General features: G+C 42.6%; 1 protein-coding gene across 5 annotated transcripts in view; it reads right to left on the bottom strand.

Annotated features, from left to right (window-relative positions):
* MAST4 (microtubule associated serine/threonine kinase family member 4) overlaps positions 1-25,740 on the bottom strand; it is a 2,307,007-nt gene that overhangs the window by 125,668 nt on the left and 2,155,599 nt on the right. For all 5 annotated transcript variants that reach the window (XM_069627380.1, XM_069627381.1, XM_069627384.1 and 2 more), the window contains one exon: positions 16,637-16,738. In XM_069627380.1, the coding sequence (XP_069483481.1) occupies positions 16,637-16,738 (102 nt within the window). The remainder of the gene's footprint in view (positions 1-16,636; positions 16,739-25,740) is intronic.

Here is a 25,740-nt window from a genome sequence, read left to right as displayed (position 1 = left end):
TCGGCCCGTTCAGAGAGGAAGACAGAGATTGGGCCAGGGTGCCTGCCGATGGTGAGAGAGAGTAGGCGAGACTCCAAGCCGATAGATGAGGTATTCAAAATAGGAGTAGGATTGAGTAGGTATGATGGAAGCAGGGACCCACTCGGGGGAAATTAGGGCCACACCACCTCTGGGCCTGTTGGGTCAGTGTTTGGAGAGGATTTTGTAGCCCTCAGGAAGGAGAGTGTCAAGTGCAGTGACAGAGCTGGCATTGAACCATGTCTCGGTAAGAGCAAGGATGTCTAGGTCAAGGTCTTTGAGAAGGAGACGAGGAATGTTTGGCAGCAGAGGGAGCATTCAGAGTAGCTAAGTGAAGCTGGTTACCACCTTTGAAGGTTTTCCGAGGCGCAGTACAGGGACCTGGTACTCTTGGCCGTGGTGGTGGAGAGGTTTGAGGAGAGGAAGAGGGAGAAGTGGCAGGAGGATGGTAGAAGTTTATGAGAGATGGCAGGCATCGATCAAGAAGAAGACTAGGTTGAGAACCTTGCGCCATGATAGTGCCATTGTGATAGAAATTAATGATACTTGTAGAGGTTGAGAGGTATACCAGGAGTACTTCCCACCTAGTGCCACCATTAATGATTAGGAGAAAGGGGAGAGAGTGGAGACCAGATGGGGTTCCATATGTCAGGGGAGGGGGACAGAAAAGAGGATGTCAGTAATAGTCTGCCTGGAAGTAGCATTGACGTAGGTGCCAGCAATAGGTAGGCCTGGGTTAGAGTCCAGAAGGTGTGTTCAGATTTTTTCTTACAGACTTCATGAAAGAGGTAGGATAGGTAATAGAATAGCAGTTGGAATAGATAGGGGAGATAGAGAGTGCCATGTGAGTAGCGGAGGAGAGACAAAGGAGCTGCACAATGCATGGGAACTCGCCAAAAATACAAAAACTCATCATCAGGTGGTCTAGCAGCCAAGAAGTCCCAGATGAAGTAGGTTATATTAGGCAAGATATGTTAGGACAGCAGAGGTTTTTAAACAACCCAGACTAGGTGAGGGCTAGGGTGCAGCAAAAACAATCAATGTGCTGGTACAAATACTCATCTGGTTTCAATTTATAGGGCAGCACTAAAATGCAGCAAAAATATAGACTATATAGGGTAAAGGCAGAGCAAGGTCAAGGTTACAGGGGTGCAGACTACAGGGATGAACAACGGGACTCAGAAGTTGGTTCCAGAGAGGAATAAGTGAAAGAAAACCTAGATTTCAAAGTCATGCACAAATGTAGAGGGCATGTGCAACAGTCAATCAAGGGAAGCAGTGGGGCTCAGTTACAGAGTCAGCAGTGAGAAGGTGAAGATGAAGCTTACCTGCATGTTGGTGGTCTCGAATGGAGGGGTGCTGGCAGGGAACAGAGTCTATGGCTAGGCCCCTTGGAGATAGCGGGGGGAACAGAGGCAATGGGTACTGCTGCAAGTGAGAAGGGAATGAAGGCACGGAAAGTGGCGAGAAAAGTGATTGCTTGTGGGGAATCTTTCTTCCCTGCCTTTTGACTGGAGGTCGAGCACTCACCTGGACTGTGGCAGCAGCCTTAAAAAATAATTCTGGGCACGGAACGTGGCGAGAGAAGGTGCAAGGGAAGTGGTTGCTTGTGGGGAATCGGTCTTCCCTGCCTATTGCCTGGAGGTGGAGTATTTATCTGGACTGTTGCAGCAGCTGCCTTAAAAAATCATTCGAGGCGCAGAGCGTGGCACGGAAAGTGGCGAAAGAAGTGGTTGCTTGTGGGTCCGGGTGAGTCCAGAGACTTTCCATACATTTTTTGTGAAATTTGATTGCTGTCACTCAGCTCCACTTGCAGTTAGCAGGTGTGAAGCTTGTTTGAACCCCAAGGTCACTTCTACTGTCATAGTACGACGATGGGATTCCTCTCTTCATAACAAAAGGAAAGCTAAATGCTTGCAGCAAGTCGGAAATACTTGGCACGTAATAAGGAGCGTGCAGCGTGCTCTCGCATTTTCAGAGCTAGCCGCAATCTAAAAAAGAACAACCATAAGCACTGTAATACACTGCCCGAAGTAACTGCTGCAGTGATCACAAGCTCAATTAGTAATAGTAATGAGACGACGGATAGGGAGCGTGGTAAGCTTACCACATTTTGGAAACCGACTCCCAAGGACACGATCGCTGAGACATCATCCGCCAATGGCTTAGAAGCTATCATTACAACCAAAACTGACCTTAACTCTATTATGGAAAATACCATTGATAACAATGAACTCATAGATTTCATTTTGGATCTGGCCAAGGCAAATGCAGCTAACGTGCTGGCTCAAGCGGTGACTCAAGTCATAACATCTGCAGAAGGGATTATTCCCTCCTCTAATCTAGCCAGAACGCCCGACTTGAATCAGATTGTAATGAATGCGCATGCGTCTCCTGCCAGGCACATCTCGAGGCCGTCTTCCTCGGATTCATTTTACAGAGAAGACCCACAATCTGACTTTGAGACTTTGATAATACTTGAAGCTCTCTTTTCCCTTTACAATAATTTACATAAAAACCAACTAATAATAAAGCAGGGACTGAGCCGATTGAGATGAATATTTCCAAGCAAAGCTTGCTTGCTGTGGAGAAGTGCAGTATGGAACTTGGCCCAGGTCCTTCACAGGGCTCTGAGATCATTGAGATTGACGACATGCAACGACCTATTGAACATCGAGCTGTTGAAAATCAAGCAGGGACAGAGCTTACTTCTAGTCTAATGAATCACTCAAATCCTCCTGCTCAAACCATTTCAGTATCCAAGGGGTCATCAACTTTGCAAGGGCGGAAGAAAACCCAGAAACCTAAACATCTGTTGCCTCATCATCTTTGCTCAGGAAGTAGGGGAGACCTTCCAGTGCAGTAGCAACACAAGCACTGATCTCTACCTTCCCAAAAGATATGCTTTGCCAAAAGACTAACAATGGTTTTGAGATTGTGGCCAATAGATCACAAGAATTAGCAGTGAGGAAACAGGGATACATCCCAGGTCTATGTTGAGGAAAGAAATCGGCCGTTTCAAAGGAACAATTACTCGACTGCTCTAAAGCTAGATATGCCTTTTTTGCTTTGAGCAAAAATAATAGAGAGAGAAATTATAGCGCCATACAGCTAGGCCGCTTAGCCAAAGTAAACAACATAGACCTGTCTATGGGTTTGACTGCTGATCAAAAGTAGATTCTGAATCTATGCCAAATATTGGCAACTCTTTAAATATAAAATTATTGTCTTTAAATGCGATAAAATATTCATCCAATAAGAGAAAAAGTATTGATCTATACACCACGACATCGAGCCCGTTTTTTAATCGCGCTAATGTACTAGAGTTGAATCACCAAATTCTATGTCAAGACCTGGAGGCTCGGATTATGCTCCTCTTATCTTTACTCAACTCGAGCAGCAGTACAATAACAACCTTAGTAGAACAATAAAGTGAAAAACGACATGTTCTATGTAAAACAGAGTCTTCAGTAGTTCTCTTTTTATTGGTCTTCAAATAAACATTTGATCTTATTCCTCCAATAGACCCTCAACACCTCTACAAATCTGTCTGCCATTTTAATATTCTCCTCTTTCCTTGCTGCTCGGGCAGCCAGTTTAGTACTAATTTGTTTATTTATACTAAGTAATGTAAATGATAAAATATTGTTTTGTAAAGCAGCACGAGCGTAGGGAAATACAACGCGAGAGCAGCATACTAAGATTCAGGAGGGGCATATCCGCAGTGTAAGGAAATTATTTCATTTTGCCAGACAGACTCTCCATGACAAGAGTTCACACCGGCATTAGGGGGAAACGTAGTCACGGCGCCGGAGAGGCGGTAAGTTGGAAAGACGCATCTCTGCTGCATCCTTGGTCCGGTTAGCCACGTCTACTTTGAGTGCCAGCATTTGAATGTCAAACTATTTCTCTCGGAAAGAGAGATAAGTATATTTTCATTCTGCAGTAAGCAGAACATCACATGCTACACGCGCATACATTCGGTGACAGAGAACGGTCTGGAGAGCGCTTGACGGAGTGGAACAGCGCCACCTCGAGGCCAAAACACTAATAGTTGCAAAAAAGCAACGATATTGACAGGCACAGACCCAAGAAAAACCTCAAGGGCAAAACAGCCTGACATAAGACCACTGGTCACACGGTAAGTGTGTTTGTGAGAGGAATACAGGCCAAAGAAACCTGTGAATAAATATTCTGATTAGATATTTAGTACCTATGGCAAATATCTTCATTTTAAATGTGCAGCTCCAGCAAAGAAAGCAGGGTGCAAGTGAGCCAAAAAAGGAATCATACAGAGATGGGACAGAGTACAGCCCAGTGGAAAATGATTTATACAACTATAAAGGATAAAAACGTGCACACATTTTGGGATGTATTTAACAGGTTTAACGTTGGTTTTTTACCTGCGAGAGAGAAAAATCCCATATCAAATGAAAATTGGAAAAAACTATATATGATGCTTATATTATCGGGAGAATCAATCTGTTTCATCAAATGACTACAAGGTGGTGCCTGATTAAAAAGAAATGTCAGCTTCTCTGAAGAGGATGTGGTGATTATAATACAATGGTTAAAGCCATCGTGTGCGGCGGGTCCCAATGGCATTCCAAACATCCTCTATAAAAAAGAATCCTGAAATTTGGGCACATATTTTTTTCATAATTTTCCAAGCAGTCGTTGCAACTGGAATATGCCTTAATCATGGACTGATTCTCTGTTAATACCAATATCCAAAAAGGGAGCAAGAGACCTCGCGGGCAATTACAGATTCTTGGCCATGATTGACTCCAGTGCAAACATCTTTTTACAACTGCTTTTAGGTTATATTAACAGATGGATAAAGGAGAAGAGGATCCCCTTAGCAATCAGCAAGCAGGTTTTAGAAAGGGTTTTAGCATCTTATCAAATCTTTGGCCTTTCATGTATTTTATTAGATCGTCCATGATGAACAGGGATAAGGTCTTTTATCTTTGTTTTATTGACTTTTACCAAAGCCTTTGATATGGTGGATCGACAAATTATATGGGCAAAGATAGTAAAAAGCGATTTGTACCCCCAGATTTTATACTTTGTTCAAATGTTTTATGATAACAGGGTTCAAATTAATATCAATCAGGAAGGCAGGATAAGCTAACAATTTAAAGTGAACCATGGCTTAAAGCAAGGATGCACGCTGGGCCCAGTATTATTTAATATATATATATATATGGCCGACCTGGAAGAGAAATTGAAGCACTGCAAAATCGCCCAAATGTCGCTCATCACCCAATAGCCTGGTTGTCATATACCAATGATATTGTGGTCCTGGACCAAATGGCATTGGGTTTGCAGCAAAGTCTTGAGACTTTGGAGAGGTACGCAACAGACCATGGGCGAACAATGAACCTTATCAAAACAAAAATGCTGGTCATAAATAGGAAGAACATTAAGAGATATAAGTGGGTTTTAAAAGATGTTAATTTGGAAGAAGTGAATAGCTAAAGCTATCTGGGCCTGCTCATTGCAGTAAATGGATGTTGCGAACATCTCCAAGTCCATAATCAATCAAAACAAATACTAAATTTAGGGCCATTAGATCCTTTGTTCAGAGAGCAGGTGGTTGTTCTACAAAGGGCCTGTTAAAATTATATAATACTTGTATTATGCCTTGCATTCTGTACGGTCTGGAGGTGCATACCAAAAAAGAAACGGCAGGGTTGAGTATATTAGAAGGTAAATTGTGGAGATTGGCGTTGGGATTGTCTCAATCGGTACCAGTGGAAGACATTTGCAGCGAGTTGGGCCTCATCTCGTTAACCACACGAAAAATGATATCTGCATGTTTTTATATGTAAATATCCTGCTGAATGGAGACAACCCAGACTCCATTTATGTATACTTTTCGGAAACTGGAGCGCTCAACAGCCCCCATTCCACTTTAAAAACTTGGCACAATGAGATCATAGGATTTCTATTAGCGATTGGATGTGCTTGCCTACCTACAGATTACTTGGTCCTTAAATTTAACAAAATTAAGGAAAAAGCCACTATCTGGGACCGTAATTCCTGTGCCACTAAGTTAGCAAACAAGGTAAGTTATCTGGACTATGCAAAACAAGCGTTTCCAGTTAATACCCCTTGTGTCTATATCAAAAACTTACTGAATAAGAATGTAAGTGAATTCATTATGTGCCTAAGATTTAATCAATTACCAACACTACCAAAGATTGGTGCTTGGCACGACGCTGCAATGATGCATCGCCTGTGCCGACTGTGTGCGAGAGACAAAGACAGCTAGGCATCTATTGACCGATTGTAACTCCTTTGTGTCTCTGTATGTCAAAGGCTATGCAAAGATAGTATACGATCAACGCTTTATTTGCACAGACCAATTTTGGGCATACTTATTCTCTGGTGGAAACCTGGTCATGAACTTTACAATATATTACATATGGCAAGAGATCCTAAAAAGACTCAACTGAATGAACGTGGATGTTTTGACAGTTCATATTTAACTTTTATCACTGTTTATACAATGGTGTATTACTGGATGATCTTTTTTAATGATTGTTGATACATTACTATGTAAGTGTTTTTAGACGTGTATTGATAATATTGCTTTTGTTTTTCTTTTTCATGTGTTTAAGGTTCAATTTAACCAAGATGTCATTAATAAAAAAATATATTTAAAAATAAAGCGCTTTATCTCTGCAGAGACAAAGTAAGTTGCAGAAGGATCACAAGAAAGATGCTTAGGACACCTCCATGACTCTCACAGGGCCAGATAGGAAGGGGTCCCGGCCCTTAGATGGAGGCCCTTTGAGGGGGCCGGCAAACTCCTGCCAGCTCTGGGGAGCTGGAGTTCTTCTATACAGGCCCAGCCAATTAGGAAAGCGGACCCGGAAAGCAGGAAAAGCGGCTCCGGGACCACGCATGGCAGCTATGTTGGAAGGCCCTCGCTGGGCCAGTGAATGATACCCCAAAAAAAGCAGAAATGGAGTGCAGGTGCCTCCAAACACACAGCCAGGAAGCCCTGGACTAATGAATGAAGGACTCCGGGTGGCAATTTGTTCTTCAGTAGGTCAGCCCTTGAAGGGGCCGGCGATCGCCTGCCGGCTCTGGGGGGCTGGGGTTCGCCTATGCAAGCCCAGCCAATCAGGGAAGCGGACCCAGAATGCAGGAACAGCTGCTCCCGGGGACCGCGCAGGGCAACCATTTAGCATTAACCACTCCCTGCGCACTAATCAGAGATGCACCTTTAGTTTAATAAAATATCCGGGTAGGAAAGAGAAGCAAGGCGAACACCAAGTAGTGGCTCACTCAGTGTCTCCCCCCATCTCTGACTTAATCCTTGCACATAAACATTGATGAAAATAGGAAATATGGTTTCAGTTGCTTAATATGCAGCAGGATGAGTACCTCTAGGGGACCATGACACAAAGATGGAGGTTACCTGCAGCTCATGGTAATGGAGGTACTCATTCAAGTGAAAAGGTTTCACATTAAAACCTATACAAATCTAGGGATTGATACATGGGCTAAAAGACATATCAGACACTATTTTTGTTCTATTCTAGTTTTTGCTATTCCATTATAGGATGTGTGTTTGTTTTTAATGACTCTTGTTGAATGAAAAAGTAGGTTGAGCAATGATTGATAATCTAATACACCAGTCTGGAGTTCATCGGTGGTGCAGAGCCTGCAAGCCTTTAAGAACATTCTGAATTTCGTCTCTTCAGGTGTGAAGAAGCAGGGAGTGGAAGATACTTCCCTCATGGGAAATATTGGTAGTATAGAGACTGTGCTTATACTCTTATACTTTGGACTGGCTATCTGGTTTTGCAAGGCTAACATTACAAGTCTGGTAGATCTGGATTGTACTGAATACTATGTGAATTAACCAAAGCATCTTTAACTCGATGTATTGCTGTCAGGACAGCATGTGATGGGTCATCTGGTGAGATGTGATCAGACTGCTTTTTGCTAAGCATGATGACAGCAACATTTTGAAGCAGAATCGAGTGGGGTGCAAAGTAGGTTCCGTTTCAGTAACTGAAAAAGGACAGTACTCCTGCAAAGCCCACAGCTAACCAATATGCCTGAAGTGGGAGAGGGTGAATGTACTGCAGGACCCTTGCCATGATCACAGGCTGACCTATTGGCAGCACTGAATTCTTTCGGAACTGCAAGTGCTTGGCATATCATTACACATTTATCCAGCAATGGATTTGCAGGAGTCAAATTATCTCTGACTGCCAACACCCAACACTCTGCTCGAGTTTGGTTATAACTGGCTGTTCATGTGAAAAAGCCACTTCACAGCAGCAGAGGATTTAAGAAAGTGGGGGCAGAAGCTGGTCAGTGATAACCATAACACTTGGCTTCTCCATATTAATATCTGTACTAAAGTACTTTAAAGCCAGAAATGTCCCTTTATTGGCCTGAATCAATGCTAGCGCCCATGTCGGATGCGGGAGAACAGGGCTCTAAAGTGAAAGACTGTTCAAAGCAAACTGACCGATGGTCACAACACTTGTGTCCCACATGGCACACTCTCCCAACCCTGCCGCACCCCACACCCTTTTCCTCCAACTCTCTCCATAACAACAACACAACCTTATCTGGATGTCCAAACCCTCACCCCCTCCACCCCTGATTCTTTAGTCCCCACAGATCAGAATTTCTGCTCTTCGCTGACAATTGTAATGGCACCAGTGATGAATCTGGACAATTTGTCCCTTGTCCCCAGAGGGAAGCCACCCCCTGTGAGGCTTGAGAGCTTGGCCCACTCCACAAGACCCCCGCCTAGGGGTCTGGGCAAGAGGTACCTCACTAGAAGCGACTCCCCTCTCAGGGACAAGGACTAACTGTTCACCCTGAAAGGACTACGTTGTCTGCATACATGGGACTGGAAAGCGCAGAGTGTTCTCAAGTTCTTACTACAAATACCAGTAGTCCTCCTTCTACCCTCTTGGCTTCAGGTAATGCGGACTGTTATCTGAAGGCCACCGTAAAGGAAGAAAAATCAAGTACCAGCAATCCTTCTTCCTCTCTGTTGGCTTCGTGTAATGCTGACTGTTATCTGAGGGCCGCCGTAAATGGACACAACTTTTCTGATTGTGTTGATGTACCTGCACAGAATAAGAACTGTGAATGGAGAGAGACTGGGGACGCCGTGCGAGACTCCTATGCAGGGAGGAGAATCCACTGTACGCAGAGGAGAGCCTCTGGAAACATGTCATGAAGGGGTGGAGCTACAAACAGCTGCGGTGCCAGTGGCAGCGTAGCAGGAGCAAGGTCCAATAGCTGGAAGCTACGAAGCGGGTACGATGAGCAAGCAGGAGGCTGCGAGCAGGAAGGGAGCATAGACAGGAAGCAACCCAACCTTTCTGGTGGCACGACCATTAAACTCAGTGGTGGGCCAGGTGGCCACCAACAGATGCCGGAAGAAGAAACAAGCAAGGAGCCTGAGACACGCAGCTCCAAACGGTGAGTGCCGATCCAACCTGGACGAGGACACCAGCGAAGACAACATGTAGAGCCTGCCGAATTTATTCCCGGTATGAGACACTGGGAAACCGAAACAAGCACAAGACCCAGGTAATCTGGAATGGAGTGTTGCTAATATCACTTGTCAAGGCTGGGAAAGTCACTGAGAGTGAAAGCCTGAAAGCATGGAATGGGTGAGTGACCCCATGTAAAGAGAATGAAAGAAACACAAGCACCATCTATGAAGGCTGGGGAAGCCTTGCGCAGTATCAGAAAGCAAGAGATTTATGGACACTCGTCTTGTGGGCCAGAGAGTCAAAGCAGTATGTGTGATTTGTATCCAAGCTGGGGAGGCCACAACATGTGTCAGAGTACTTGAATTGAGAGGTAACAAACCCACCACAGAGTCACAGGACTTTGGGGAGTCCCAGTGCCACAGGAGGTGGGGTAAAGGAGAATACAAGCAAAGGTAATCCTGGAGCGCATGGTAAACCACGAATGAGATAAAGCAAGAGAAAAAGCAGAGAGGGAGGGGGGAGCCAGAACTGCATAAAAATACTACTTTTTAACTGATGAAAAATACACAAGGACTATATATCTTGTAGGGATATACTAACTGAACTTTGAAACTGTGATAAGTACTCCAGGAGCTGGGCCAAGCAGAAGCACATGCCGAGGTTGCTCTGCAAGCCTCTTTCTTATTTTTATAGGTTTTTCTAAAGTAGTAGGTCGAGTTAGGAACATAGGAAATGTTTTATTTTGGACTACGACGAGCATCCTTAGCTTTTGTTTTAGAAGGTAGGGAATTTTCCTCCTAGTGATAGGGCATTTTCCTTTTATTTTGAATAAACAGTTATATACCATGACCCACTGTTGTTACGAGGAGTCCTCCTGGTTTGCCACACACCTTTAATGGAAATGGAAGTGTGGCCCCAGCCTCCATTTCCACGGTTGTCATCTTAAGTGTAGTTTTCTGTATTTGTATGAAATTACTGGTCATATGCTCTGTGTGGTGCACACTTTTTATACAAAGCTGGCCTTTTAGCTCGCTGGACATTCACTCCAGCTGATAAAAGATAGAATGCCCCTTTCAGCAGGGAGTATCAAAATGTCAATGACCCACCACCTGCTTTGAAGACCCTTGCATGGATAAAGCATAGTAACTTGAGTAGTTTTGCATTACCACCTGGTATGGTCTATCAAACGCAGCATTTTTACTTAAGGAGTTCCTTGTAGTAGTGGTTAAAGGTGTCAGGCGACTGCAATCATTTGGTGACACAATCAAAGCACGATCAGCCGATATTCTGGTGTAGTGGCTAAAAGGATAAGCTATGACGAAGGATCAATAATTATAAGCATGAAACCAACATCGATGGTAATAAGCAATGCGGGTAATACCTGTGAGGGACGGACGCAACCCTAAAAGGAGCACATTGTGCTCGTTTCATGGCTGCCATGTTTAGGTCGACGATTATGGGGCAGATGGCAGCACTAACACACAGTTTTCATTGATAATCAATCATCCACGAGCATATCTATAATTTACACACAGTATTTCACAATATAATTTGCAACATCACTTTTCTCCAGTGCTTTTCTACAGTCCTGTGTGACTTTGTTGTATGCCCTGCTTTGCGCATCTGTCACTGCATGGTACCAACTGTGATATATGCTGTCTCCCATTGAACCACACTTCTTGCCAGCCTTGTCCTAATCCAGGGACACCTACAGGCTCCCCCACAGACTTCTCCCTCCTAATCTAGGGGGAACCCCCAAAAACTCCCTTTCTCATGGCCTGTCATCGTGCATCCCCTCCCCTACTCACCTCATCCTCCAAACCGTCCAACCCTGTGTAACCCATACACGTCCACCTCCCTTCTTCCTGGTCTTATGCCCACGCCCAACTTGAACTGCTCTTTCTGCAAACTGTTTGACTTCTCCCTTAGGCCTTCAGGTACAGCCGGCACTACTACACATCACAAATGCATTCCCCTAGAAGTTCCCAATATGTGTTCTCTAAATAGACTTTGCTCACAGCTGTGATTTGTGATTCATTTTACTTGAAACGTATCTTAATCAGTTTTCACAAATTCTGCCACTTCTTTGGAGTATGGTTATAGAGGTAAATTATCTACATTTTCAAAATATTTGCAATTAAATATAGTCGGACCAAATCAGAAATGTAATGCAAATCTGACTTTGGGCAAAATAGGAGAGACTGTTTGCAAGCTCAAAGTTGCATGCACAAAGATCCTGTATCGAAGGCCTACAGACACATAACAATGTTTGCCACATCGCCAAAAATTGAATGTGTGCAGATTACTGGCATCAATGTAGCTGTGGCCTGGAGCCAGACATCCCACTCACGTGGGTGAAGGATGTACATTTGCTGTGAAAAACCTTGACTGGCTCAAACTTGCAAATGTTATTTGTACATTTCTACCTTGTTTTTAGGATTGGGAATGTTGAAGAAAACAATCGAAAACAATCGAAAAGGTGAAGCTGTACACAATGTTTTCTATAAAGGGTTGTGACAAGTAGGCAGGTGTCTGTCAAGAGCCCAGTCTTCATTGCGATTTCCCCAGTATCTGGGACAGGAGAGGCCAGACACCTGGAAAACAGATGTAGTTGCTGCATCCCAGAGTACATCAAGTTGTGAGGCAAAGATTAACTCTGGGAATCGGCAGCCAAACCTGCTGTATGCCCCCTGACCACAGATTCTGCAGGTGGGGAGAATGCTTATGTGCAAATTCAGGTTTTACTTCAGTGAATCCCCTTGCCTGCAAACCTAAGTGCATTTGGCAAATGCAAATGGACAACATAGTTAATGAATTGGGTCCGTGAAAGAGGCGTTGTTTCAAAATTCGGATGTGTACTCTGGAATGAGCACGATTTATATGCAGGAAATGGTTTAGAAGTTCACATTTACTCCTAAGAACTTTAGACTTTTTTGGGCAAAGTTTGGACTCTCTCTGAGCCAATTGAAATGCTCATTTGTTCTGATGTACATGAAATCATAATTCTAATAATTTGTTTTTATAGAGCGCTTGCCACCATATTCTTTTAAATTTCAATGCAATGTAAGTAACTTGTTGCCTCACTATTGTGAGAAATCTGGTCAATTCATCCCTTCTCCCCAGAGGGAAACCACCTCCTGTGAGGCTAGGGAGGGTAGCCCACCCCGCAAGACCCTCCCCTAGGGGTCTGGGCAAGTGGAGCTCACTGGGAGTAACTGCCCTCTCAGGAACAAGGACTCCCAGTCCGATAAGGACGTACCAGAGCGGAATACATTGTCTATCTACATGTGAGTTGCAACACCTACTTTTATTCCTGTTTTGACTACTCCAACTCATGTCGACCCTTCCATCCTGTTGGCTTATGGCAATGCTGAATTTCATCTGAGTGCCAAAGACATGGAAGAAGGACACACCTTTGTTTTTAGTGATGACATACATAAGCAGGAGATGAACTGTGAAAGGAGAAGGAAATTCCTGCATTGGGGTGTGTGTGAACCCTATGCAGAGGTGAGCCCTTTGGAGAAGAGGTCCAGAAGGGGTGGAGCCATGCAGAGCCCGCTAGATCCTACCGAGCAATGTCAACGCGATCCGGACACCGGAAGGCAGGCATTTTCTCTGACGGTGAAGTCCAGAACGGTGAAGGAGGCGTAAACTGAGAAGCACACGTTTCTTGTAGTGACGCGACCATGAACAGGCTGTGGTGGGCTCAGAAACCAGTAACTGATGCTGATACCAGCTCGCTGGGGAGAGTCTAAATCCCTGAGCTCTAAGCCCGAAGGACGTTAGTTGCGGTGACCAGCAGCAACTGGGAGTTGAACGTGCACAGGGAAAGATTACTATAAGAGCTACGAATACTGCATATCCAGGCTGGGAGAGCCAACAAGGTTATGGGAACCTGAGAAACCCAAGCGGGGAAGCGCCCCATGTGCCTCATCATGAAATAGGTGTGAATACTGAAAATCCAGGCTGGGAGAGCTGACAAGGTTATGGGAACCTGAGACACCCGAGTGGGAAGCACCTCATTTGCTTCAGAGCAAAAGAGGTACCAATACTGAAAGTGCAGGCTGGGAGAGCCAGCAAGGTTACGGGAACCTGAGAAACCCAAGCAGGCATGTGCCCCATGTGCCTCAGAACGTAAGAAGTATGACAACTTCAAATCCAGGCTGGAAAAGCCAGGAAGGTTAGGAGAGCCTCAGAACCCGAGGTGGCACATGCGCCCTATGTAAACCAGAGTAAAAGGTATATGAACATTGTGAGTCAAGGTTGGGAAAACCGAAGGGGTTGCAGAGATGGCAAGCGCTCTGTGTGTATTATGTGATTTGAGAGAACACACGTCTAGTAGAACACCGTAGGACGTTGGGGAATCCCAGAGGCATAAAAACATGTTACAAAGGGAACTGTGGTAAAAGGGACCCGGAAGAGATCTTGAGAAAACCCTGTGTTCCCGAGGAAGAGGGAACCGCAAGGGGGAACAGTTTATTTGGACTAACGCAGTCTACGAGACAGTGGTTTTTGTTTGATAATAACGAACTTTGAACTATCAGCAGAGCACCCAAGTGATTGGGCAAGGCAGAAGCCGTAGAAAGAGGTCACTGCTACAGCCTCACCTTTTATTTCAATTTTCCTAAGTGGTAGGGCCAGAGAAGTTGGATAGGATTTTGGACCAAGGACTGTTTCTTTTGAGGAGTACCATTAGTTTTTAGTTTTAGTTAGGGAATTTCCCTCATAGAAATAAGGCACGTTAGAAGTTCCCTTTTACTTTTAAATAAAGATTCTAAAGAATTGTCAGTCGGAGCTCTGCGTCCTCTTTCTGGTGTGCCACACTATGCACAGTGGACCTTGCCTGGATTCATACTTGCGAATTATTTAACACCCAGATGTCCCCAGCCAATGCTACACTAAGGCACCAGCAGCATAGCATCTCCGGTAGAGCCCTTTTGGTCCCAAAACATTCAATCTGGCCTTATGCTAAGAATTGGCGATTGAAAAATTCTATTTTATTGTAGGGACGTAAATGTTTTCCACAAATACTCGTGGCAATCGAGCGTACGGAGGGAGCATGAGCAAACTAATAGCATTTTTGGCGGGATTACACAGCGAGAACATTTCTTAAACAATAGGTTAAACTGGTGCATTATACACCATACTTTCTGTGGAAGAATGCGTAACAAAACTACACAGTTTACAATACGTTTTGTAGGGTAACTCATGAAAACAATTCAATAGATGCCAATAGTGCACAGACACATTTACAACATATTTTCATGATGCCTTTTGCCACAATATATGCCAGTATAAAAAACATATTCATGCTGGCTGCACCAATATATGCTCCTATTGTCATATGAGAACATATACAGGCTTGTTTTGAACTTATTCCCAGTAATGACATTTTAAGAAAACATGTCCATGCTGCACCTCCGAATATATGTCAGTATCACCATATTAGAACAAGCTCCAGCAGGCTTTTCCAGCAATAATGCCATGTCACAACAAGAAAACATGTCCAGACTAGCTGCACCAATTTAGGCTAGTCGAGCCATGTAAGAACACTCATCATGCTGCTTTACCGTTGATGACAGTAGAAAAATGCCATGCCAGCGTAGGAATATATATCCAGGTTTGCTGCACAAATGTAAGCCAGTCTAGCGACATAAAAACACTTATCGTGTTTGCTGTACCATTGATGCCCAATAACAAATGCCATGTCACAGTAAGAATGTATGGCCAAACTGGCACCACCAATGTAGGTCAGTAAAGCCACGTAATAACACATGTAATATTTGCTTTACCCTTGATGCCCAGTAAAAAATGCCTTGTTGCCAGCAGCCCACGACCCCCTAAAATGAGCGGCCCAGGCCCACTTCACACACTGTCATTAACAGGAATACATACACCATACCAGTCTCATTCACCCACGGATTCATTCAGCATTTAGACAACTCCTTGCATGCACACATATAACAAACGCACAAACATTCAAACGCGGACACATTCATACACGTGCACTCAGACAATCTCCCATTGCATGCATGCACATAAACACATTACACATGACCTACACAAATACTCAACTCGCATCCTCGATGTCCCACCTCTCTTCGATACTGAGCAAGTGGACTGACAGGAGAGGTCTCCTCATGAGTCATGTCAGTCAGTACATAAGCTATTGGCGCAATTAGAGGCGACAGGGCCATACTTTGGATACTTCACCAGTCTTATTACTGCACTCTGAACATGTTGTGCATTTCAAATTTTAAAAAAATCTATGTAGCAGGTGTGATGAGCCTCTGCTAAGAGGCAAGCAGCACAATCCCCCATGCAAATAACGAGTCCACTGTATGGACTGAGCTGCATGGCACTGAGAAAGATGTATATTTAGATTACTATTTTAAACATACATAAGAAAGGAAACCTAAACGTGTACATCTTTCAATGAAAGCAAGGAGCCGCCACAAAGATGAGTTGGAATGCCAACTAAATAGGCTTAGGTACTGCAGATGTCAGCAGCAAGTGCTTAACGTGTTAATCTCACTGTAGACAATGTCAGTATTTCGGTCAATTCTCAAGGGTGTAAGTAACAATGGTTGTTTAATGTTCTAAATTCTACCCTACAGATGTTGCTGTATGAAAGGATAGTAAGGAAAAGTTCAAAACCTGGTAGAAACCTGCTACCTAGGAAGTAATATACCCTACAATTAACTCAAGGGCCCTTTTAGAGCTAGGATGGGGAGTGTCAACTTAATGAACATCACTAACACTCATACAAGATATTTTCCTTCATGCTTTCTCGTGGCACAATCAACATCAGTTTATTATGGGTCAAACAAGAATAACATGGTTTTGATGGTATGAAAGCAGAGTTTTTAAAATTACGCACAATGCTTTTGGTGAGGTAATCTGCTGAGGCATTCGGGGAACAGGTTAAGGTTATGCAGGTTTTGACACTATGGAAAGCAAATTAAGCGTAATTTTCGGTGAAGTTGTTAATTGACGTTTGTAAGATTTCTGTACCCACACACCAGAGCACTTCTAGGTAGGTTATTTCAAAAATGCATCCTTTTACAAAACACATGAATAGATACAGTAGAAATGTTCCAATCAAAAAGATGACAATAACCAATGATCATTACCTGTGCCCAGCCTATCCAAGGGATTCTGTCTAAGCAGCATGGTGATCAGTGTTTGAGCATCAGGTGGAGGCGCATCATCATTTTCAGGCCAGTTTATCTCATCTAAAGGAAAAGCAGCCGGTCATTTTATAATGAAATCTCACATGGACATTACACGTTGCAAGAGCAGAGAATATGTTATGCCACGCATATAATTCCTGCAGCTGCAATCAGGTGGATGCGGTCTAAAACATTATGCATGCAAGTTGGAAATAAGCAACTTTGTTCCTGGGCAATATTTGTCATAGTTCTATAAAATGAAAGTGCATTGTGGTGGTACAATAATATTCTTTAAAGTAAATACACCAGGGTCCAAGTGGTCTGCTTCTCCACATCATGTGAGAAACGTTGCAAGCCCAGCCCATATTATAGCATGGGTTTTAAAGTCACGTGACAGCCTGTAGTTAACTTTAACTAATGTTTCTTTTCATAAGCCAATATGCACGGTCATTTTCAATATGAATTTATATGCCCTGGTAAATTAATGCCTAGATCCTTTTGAATGTATCACAAATACAAGGGGATACTTAAGAATACTAGAAATCATGGAAACGTTGATTCACTTATGCTATAGTCAGTCAAATTCAAGGAATTATTTACTTGCCCAAGTTGTTCGCAGGCAGATTCTTTACAGTGTACATGTAGAAATGTCGTTCAGACCTGTTGTCAGAATGCAAACATCTTAGGGCCATCTGCTAAAGTCGGCCTTACATCCATCATCTAATAACCCCATTAAGTGCACTGCACCTACATCAATAAAGGTTCACTATAGAAAAATAGCCAAGAAATACATTGAAATACACATTCCAAAAAGTCTGTTTAGAAGGTGTGGTACTGTGTCATAAGCATCATGTGCCCTCTAACTAGCTATGATGAGAGAGATGCCAGATAAGAGAAGGTGCTAGCAGTACAGGACCAGAGAAAAGGTCCCCAAGGTAGCGGGAACCCAAAGACGTTTTACTTCAAGAACGAAGGTAATGGAAAGAACGGGAAGCCCCCAAGGGGATAATTATACCCCACAAGCAACTTGTCTCAGTAGAAGATATGCAACAGAGTTACCCTGGAAGCAAATGAACTTGAAATGTTGTGAAATAATTATTGAAAAGCTGAATAGTGAGAGAGAACAACAGTGGAAAAAAATACTGAGGGGAAACCAAGTCGATATTCTGTACAAGAAGAATACAATACCAAAGTGAAAGAAAGATATGAGCCAGAATTACATGGTCAAGTAGACCAGAACAAGCTGAACTGTAATTACCCAGAAGGAAAAAACCTATCAGAGCAATAATAACTTAATAGGATACGCTGAGATCAACAGCCAAGAAGAAAGATCTTATAAGATATCCCCAAAAGGATTGCCAAAGAGGGAAGAGAACTCAATAGTCAATTTGAAACACTAAAGAGACTAATAAAAGAAGTGACAAGACACTATTTGCAGATTATGTATTAAAGAGAATTCGATAGACTGGAAATAGGAGAACCCACAGGGGAAGGAAGTCATTCTCCTGACCCAAGTTAGTTTTCATAGGGATAGGGGTCAGTATGGGTAGTTTGACAGCTAACATTTCCTTGGACATTCACGACTGACTAACAGGCACCTTAGTAACTAAGGTAGGGATCGCCCATAGTGATAGGGAAAGTTAGGCCTTCGAATTTTACTTTAATACAATATCGTACACCATGTCCTCCTTCTGTCTCGCCATAAGTCCTAATGGATGTTTGATTCCCAAGAGACGTGAGCCAGCTCCATTTCGGGTAGTGATTAAAGGTTTAAGCTCTGATGCCACGTACAATATATACATTTTAAAATGTGCACTATAATGCAGATCACCTGTTCATCCATAACTTCGCAAAAATATGGTCTATTGAGAAAGCAAAGATATTTTTAGAAATGGAGGGTCATGCCCCACAAGATAAGACTAAACATGGTATAATAATTAATAAAACATTTAAATCATTTTAATAACTTTGCCATCTTACCCGCTACTGAAGCGTGTAATGGGTCTACACTGTGCAACCTAAAAATTGAATGTCTTAATGATGAAAACATTTCAGAACATAATGGTAGAGGGGAAATATGGATTGGAGTATAATTTTGGCTCATCACATGTCTAAATATGTTATACCTATCCAATAAGGAGGTGCTTTTACTACTGTACTACTGGGCGTGTCAACTCCTTAATGGAACCAATAGAAAACTGAACCAATCAAAACATATTATCTAAAAAAACACTGTGCGGGAAATGTTTGCCTCTATACAAGTACAAACCCACAGAAAGTAGGGAGAGCGCTGAGATTTTGGAAAGCCTGCTATGGGAGGAACCCTGACCGAGAGGATACATACTGAAGTGGGACAATAGCATGGAGGTGGTGGGCGGACTCCCCAAGATGGCCTTATCCAGAGGAAACTTAAAGCAGGACTTTACCTACATAAGACCAGATTCTCTGAGAAGGACGACACAGATCAGAAGGTGTGGGGTGCATTTGAAGGCCCCAAACAGAAGTTCCTTTAACATGAATAGCAAGATTTTAAACACAAACAAAAAGGCTTGGCTTTTGTTTTGTTTTTCAAGTAAAGTTAAAGAGCCATTTGTAAAGGGGCCTGCCGGTCATTACCAATGGACAAGCAACATTTTAATTTACCAAGGAAGGAGGAATCAAAGATTCTTGTCACTTTGGAAAAAGTATTTTTAAACATTGAAAACAAAAATTGCCTGCACATGTGTGTGCAAATAAAAAAGGCTTTAAAAAGCAAAAGTGGAAAAAATATCACTGCTCACAGAAAAATGTCAGGAAAACAAAACATGACGTGTGGGTTGACAAAACCAATGTACATTATGTTTCACCTACAAAACTCCAGTGACATTTGAAGAGCCACTTTGTCTTCATGGAAAATGCCAGCCCAAGGCAGACCCTGTTTCTGGCTGTGGGCAAAACCTCACAAAGGAAAAATCCCACTTCCAGCCTGGATGTCACATCTCCCAGCTAATGACCACCGGCAATAAAAATGTCCTGCTAAATGCAATGAAATTCAGTGTTCTCCAGAACTGCTGGCCCTGAAAGCAGGGACTTCAAGGAAAGTCATCTTGGCTGGAGCACAACTAATATGTGTGAAAATGGGGGCACCCACTTCAAAGAGCAAGCTTCCAACACAAAGGAGACTGATGAAGGTACAGGCTGACACAGTGAAAACAAATGGCCGGAAGCAGAAATTGCCATTTGTCCCACAGGAAGATTCACAATTAAGTTAAAAGGACTATTATCATTTAGGGCTTTTTCTCAGCAACCATAATGCGAATTGATTTCATTTTTGTACCATTTTGTTATGCAATTTCTAGGTGATCTTGGGGATATAAAATGCATCTATCTACCTGTGACTCTGGGAACTGTAATGGCCAGATAAAATAGGTTTCTGACTGTTCTGAACATGTTCCAAATGTGAGAGTTGGTGAGCAAGTGGAAAATGAAATTAGGGATATGCTAAATAACTTGCATATTCATAACTGTTGTGCTTTCTATGGAAAAGGCAGAAAGGTGCCACATGGCTGTGCTACATCGTATGGATTTGGTGGTCGGCTTATCTAATTCTCCATGATTAGCTAAATCAGAAAATATATTTAGTAGGGCAGTTGCTAGTAGAGTTATTAAGTTGTGATACATAACTAGTTTTTGCCAAAAAATTGAAAGGAGAACAAAGGATGATGACAAACGGGAATAGACATATGTTGCTCCAGACCCCTAAACCAATCTTCACTTAGAGGCTGGGTTTGGGCGGCAACAGAAGGGTAACTGTCTAATTCTAGTGGCAGGGATTATTGCAGGGTACTTCCACAAAATTGTACAATTGGTGGTGTCATTGCTGCTATATAGGGGGGACTGCAGTAGGACAGAGGGAGACAGAAAAAGGAGAAAGACTGGAGGACAGAGAGAAATGACTGACCATCAGGAAAGCTGCTGAAACTGAAGCTGTAAGGAGACACCAGAGGAGATTGCTGAGAGTGCATCTGGGTGGAGCTGTCCATTTCTAGGAAGGACTCAAAGCTGACTGGGTCCTGTTGTGGAGAACGGGAGGCCATCTTTGGGAGTGGAGTGACCAGACCCCTGCCCTATCTTTCCAGAGTGTCCTCAGATGCTGCTGGCTTTCCTGAACCTTAAACAGAGGCTTGCTATGTAAGTAGAACTAAGCCCTGGAAAACCAAAAGGTCGGGGGAGTCTGCTTGCCTTGAATCCCTTCCCTTAATAGTGGGTAGGGGGCATAACTGTGTAGATCCTTTAACCTATGTAACCAAGAATATTAATTCAATTAATTCACCATTTGTTAGAAAACTATGGGGTGAATTATGTTAAAATTCAAAATTAACCAAGCTCATTTCCCAGTATGCGCTGAAAACTATAGCCTATCATTTAATTGGGTAATCCTTTTTGTCCAGCTGACCCCGACTTCTTTAAGGAAGAGGGGTGTCAGGTCTTTCAGTAAGGGGGATCTGAAATCCAAAAATCCCCAAAGCATTTAAATGTTCTGTCTGACTTCCCAACATAGCCCACAGCAAGGCAGGGTCTGAAAAACAAAGTGATAAATCACCTTGTGCTTGTTTTAAACCAAATGTTTGGGTGAAAATGTATTATTGATCAGTGTAATTATTTCATGAAGTGAAATTGCCAGAAAGTGTACAATTGTGATTGTGTTCTTTTTAGCTCACTTTTGTGATTTATTTATGCTGAGAGAAGTTGATTGTGTTGTGTCATGGATAAAGTTGTGTTTTTTGATAATTTTGTGCTAATTTCTATTACTGTTAATTTAAATAAATACCAATATATTTCCCGTACACCAGCCTGGTTCTTGGCTCATTGTTAGCTCAGGGGAGAGAGATCCAAGGGGCATGATATGTGTCTGAGATAGGGCTAAAAAAAAGAATCTGTTAAACATTTTTTTGCATAACCACGTGAACGGGGAGTGAAGGAATCTCAATACTCAACCACTATAACGCAGCGAACACTGCATTATAATATATATAACCTTTTTCATCAAGAGTTAATTTTAATGGCTACTATAACAAGTGAAGTTTACAAAGAGTGAGAATTACAACATTAAGGTACAAACACTCACTGTATACTACAAGTCCAGCCATGAAACTCAAAGATTAAACATTCACTCCATTCCACTACTAATCAAACACTAACTTCAAGTTTACACCCGTTTGCATAAATAACTTAGTTGAAAGGAGTGTTAAGAAATGATTTGTTATGTAGTGAGTGTTTATACTTTGAATTTCATGGTTGAATTTGTAGTGGTATACAGTGATGGTTTGTGCATTAACATTATTGTCCCCACTCTTTGTAAACTTTACTTTGTGTTGGATTAACTTTAACTCTTGATTAAAAAAGGTTTTCAATCTGTCATTTCAATGTATTTTTTTGGTGAATGTGGTGTATAGTGTGTGATTGGGTTTAGTATAAGTGAATGTAGTAGGAGTGTTTGCCATATGACTATTAGTGTATGATTTTATGGCATATGAGCAATGCATTTTACATTTACTGAATGCGCACAATGGTTTTCATATGTATAGTAGCGTACATGTACGAAATGTAGATCTTTAACATGTACCTGTACATTTTGTAGATACGGTTACATTGATTCTAAGAGTCTGTCTCAATAGCATGTGTTTTAAGTGTGTATGGTAAGATTGTGTGATGTGGAATATGTGCCGTAGGAGCATAAGTCGTCGGAATGTGTGTCCTAAGAGCATATCTACTAGTGGGAGTGTGTGGATGTTATAGGAGCATGTGTCTCAATAGAGCATGAATACTAAGTGTGTATGTCAGAGCATGTTTCATAAGAGCATGTGTGGTTGGAGTGTGTGTCTCAAGAGTGCGTGTCTTAAGCGTGTGTGTTTTAAGATCATTAATGCAAATTTCCAGGAGATGTACATTGTGTATTAAACGAACTATGAAATTCGTATGCATTTTGTACAGTATGTTTGAAAGATGTATATGTTGTATGGAAGTTGTTCCCAGAGCAACTATGCATGGGCACACACTGTTTGGGAGAAGGCCAGAGCAAAGACCAACTTCCACTGTTATTATGAAAGATACAATACACAGGGTATGTTCTGTTTACACCTTTTATGGTTTTTGAACTACGGTATATTTTTAATGATTTTTTTTATGGAAACATTGTTGTCATTGCGAATGTGTAATATATAGATACATCATGAATTGTTAATATCTCCAAATTGGCCAAGTCGATTTTCCAAATTCTTTTTCAGTGCAACAATTTCAATTCCTGCAAGCCAAAAATTACAAAAATCTAAGTGGTCAATTTCGAGATGTTTGAGTCTGCTTTTTTCAACATGGGAAAACCCCATTTTAAAAGCTGTGCCAGAGTGTTTGGTGTGTTGGAGACTGACTACTGCAACCATCATATGGAGTGAGCAGTCTGTTGGCAATGTCTTTTGGTGTGGAGGCACAGCTAAACCAGCAAAACACCGGCCTCTCGCGGATCGCGCAGAGTGCCAGAATGTTTGGTGGAATGGTGGCAGGTGTAGGTGCCCGAAACCAGTAACAGCAACCCGTAAATTGCCACTGCTGCCTAGAGATGCAAGGAAAAGCAGACCCGAAACCGAGGACGCACAACATGAGAAAGGGTAAGTCTTATACTAAAACTGTGACTCGTGCAGAAACATGTCTGAGAAATGTATTAGTGCATAAGGCAGCCTCCCCGGACATAAATCAGGAAGCGAATTCTTTAGCTTCAAAAGGGGGGAAATTACTGAATACTACCAGACAGATAAAAACATCCCGGGTCATGTTACCGAAAAAACAAACTAAATAACATTTCCTGAAACGGCTCATGTACTGACTTTGGCGATATAGATAATAATTAATAGCTTGAATTATGCAATTCGCTAAAATCAGCAGCTTGGGAAAATGGGGAAAACCATGCAAGCCAAACCGAAACTTGTAATCAGGACCAAAATCTGGAGCCGTCCTTGACCACAGAGCCTCCATCGCCCCCTCCCCCTTCTCCAGTCCCCCATGAAGAAAATCCACGGATTTCGGCCTTGCCAGATCTATTTTTGCACTTCATTTTGGGAAGAGGCATACACTAGTCGATCTGGTGGCAGCGATGAGCTGGAGCAAACGAGCTCAAACAGATCATCGACGGGTGTAGTACAATTCGCATTAAAAATAATACTTACATTGTGTGGCCTAATACTAGAAGGAGTGCATAAACAAGGAAAGACAACAGACTTACTGGAGGCCAAAATACCAGCAAATGATGAAAAAATAACTGCACGAACGAAACTCAACTTGAAGAACAAGCGGTCGAAGGTTTACCAGTTAGATTAAAGAAAAAACGAAAAGATCTTGCCCCATTAGAAGTATCATTCCACATAGTCGAAAGTCCACACAACACCTCCATCTATTTGACCAGAAAAGAAAGAAGACTGCGAAAAACGTGCAAAAGCGCGAAATGCATCTAGCCAAAACAGTGAGCAATTAGGGACTAAAAAAGGTCCCTCACCAGAGCCTGAGAACGCTACCACCATTATTCCCCAGGCACCAAGGAATAAGAGAAGTCTAAAGAAGAAAGTGGCGTGCAAGCAAAAAAGATTGGAGACACTTGTGGGCACTCTAACAAGTTGGTTGGTGGGGGACTAGAATCCAACGGGCGATCAGGAGGGAAATAAAGAAATACCCCCTGTGAGGAATTAAGTGATTGTCAGCCAAAGGCAAAACAATTAAGACCAAAAGAGATAATACAAACACCCCAGCCGCAGAAAACACACAGAGGGGGACAAGTGGCCACACTTAAAGAAGGATCCATCATAAAAGAAGATCCCCCGAACACCCTGGATGAAAAGATATTTATACTGGGATGCGGCCCATTGACTTTCACATTTAATAGAACCAAAAGAGCAGACCTTTTGTTGGTATGTAACAAGGTTTTGGCCCTTCGAGTGGCATCATCGGCAGATTTCAGTTTCGTGGAACCAGTGGTATCCGAGGGAGAAAATTACATCCAGGTCCATTGTGTTTCACCCGTAGTAACTGCCCTAGTTAGAGCACACCGAGATTCCATACAAAAGGCGGGCTACCTTATTGACTAACACACGTCCCAGTAAAGAAAATTGTGCCATTACAGTCCTTTGCGCAAGTATTAAAATGGGGCTTGGCTACAAAAGCCACTTTGAATAATGGGGCCTAGCTCACAACTGCAATAACAGAGAATGCAGCAGGATGGGAGTGGTTCAAAAAAGTTCCTTATGAAAAATCTCAAGAACAGTCCATGAACATTAAAACTGGCATCATGGAATACCAGAGGGCACAGTCATTTCCTAGACCAATATGAATCCCTACCACTGCTCTGCCAGCACGATATAATATTCCTCCAGGAGACATGGCTAATAAATTCCATCTACCTGGAGGGTTACACTCTGACCCAGAGACTCGCCCACAAGGGCTTATGGGGGTGGCCGTATGGCGGCATGCTAATAGATATAAAACAAAGTTTACTGATAGAATGTATAAACGTTTTGGCAGAAACAGAAAATGTGCTAGCGGTGGAGGTGGTAGCAGGAAAAGGGAAACTACAGTTTTACTTTTTACTTGTAAATGTAAATGTGCCACTTAAAACTGTGAATCTGGAGGAGGGGTTCGAAATTTTCGTTGCAGTGTTAATGGAATGGTTGACTATAAAGGGGCATGATGTAGTACTAATTGGGGGGACCTAAATGCCAGGTGTAGAGATGCTGATAAATGAGGGAGCTATAATTGTGTGTGCCCCATTAGCGACATGGCAAAAAGCATGGAGGCGTGAAAGGGAAAAAACGGATCTCGACTCTTCAGGAATGGGGTCTAATAATGCTAAATGGCAGAACAGTGGGTGATAAACCCGGAGAAATGTACGTGGGCCATGAAGATCAAATGTTCCACATTAGATTACTTCTTCGCCAGTGACAAGTGTGAAGACTGATCTCTTTTGAAATACGGGAAACTAACTATAATGATCACTCCATGTTAATATTGGCACTAAACGTTGGCGAACGGGGGCAAAGACAAAG

Source organism: Ambystoma mexicanum, chromosome 6p, assembly GCF_040938575.1.
Source record: "Ambystoma mexicanum isolate Mex_15411 chromosome 6p, UKY_AmexF1_1, whole genome shotgun sequence".
NCBI lineage: Eukaryota > Metazoa > Chordata > Amphibia > Caudata > Ambystomatidae > Ambystoma > Ambystoma mexicanum.
The sequence above is the reverse complement of the archived record's forward strand: the minus strand, read 5'-3'. Positions and strand labels throughout refer to the sequence as shown.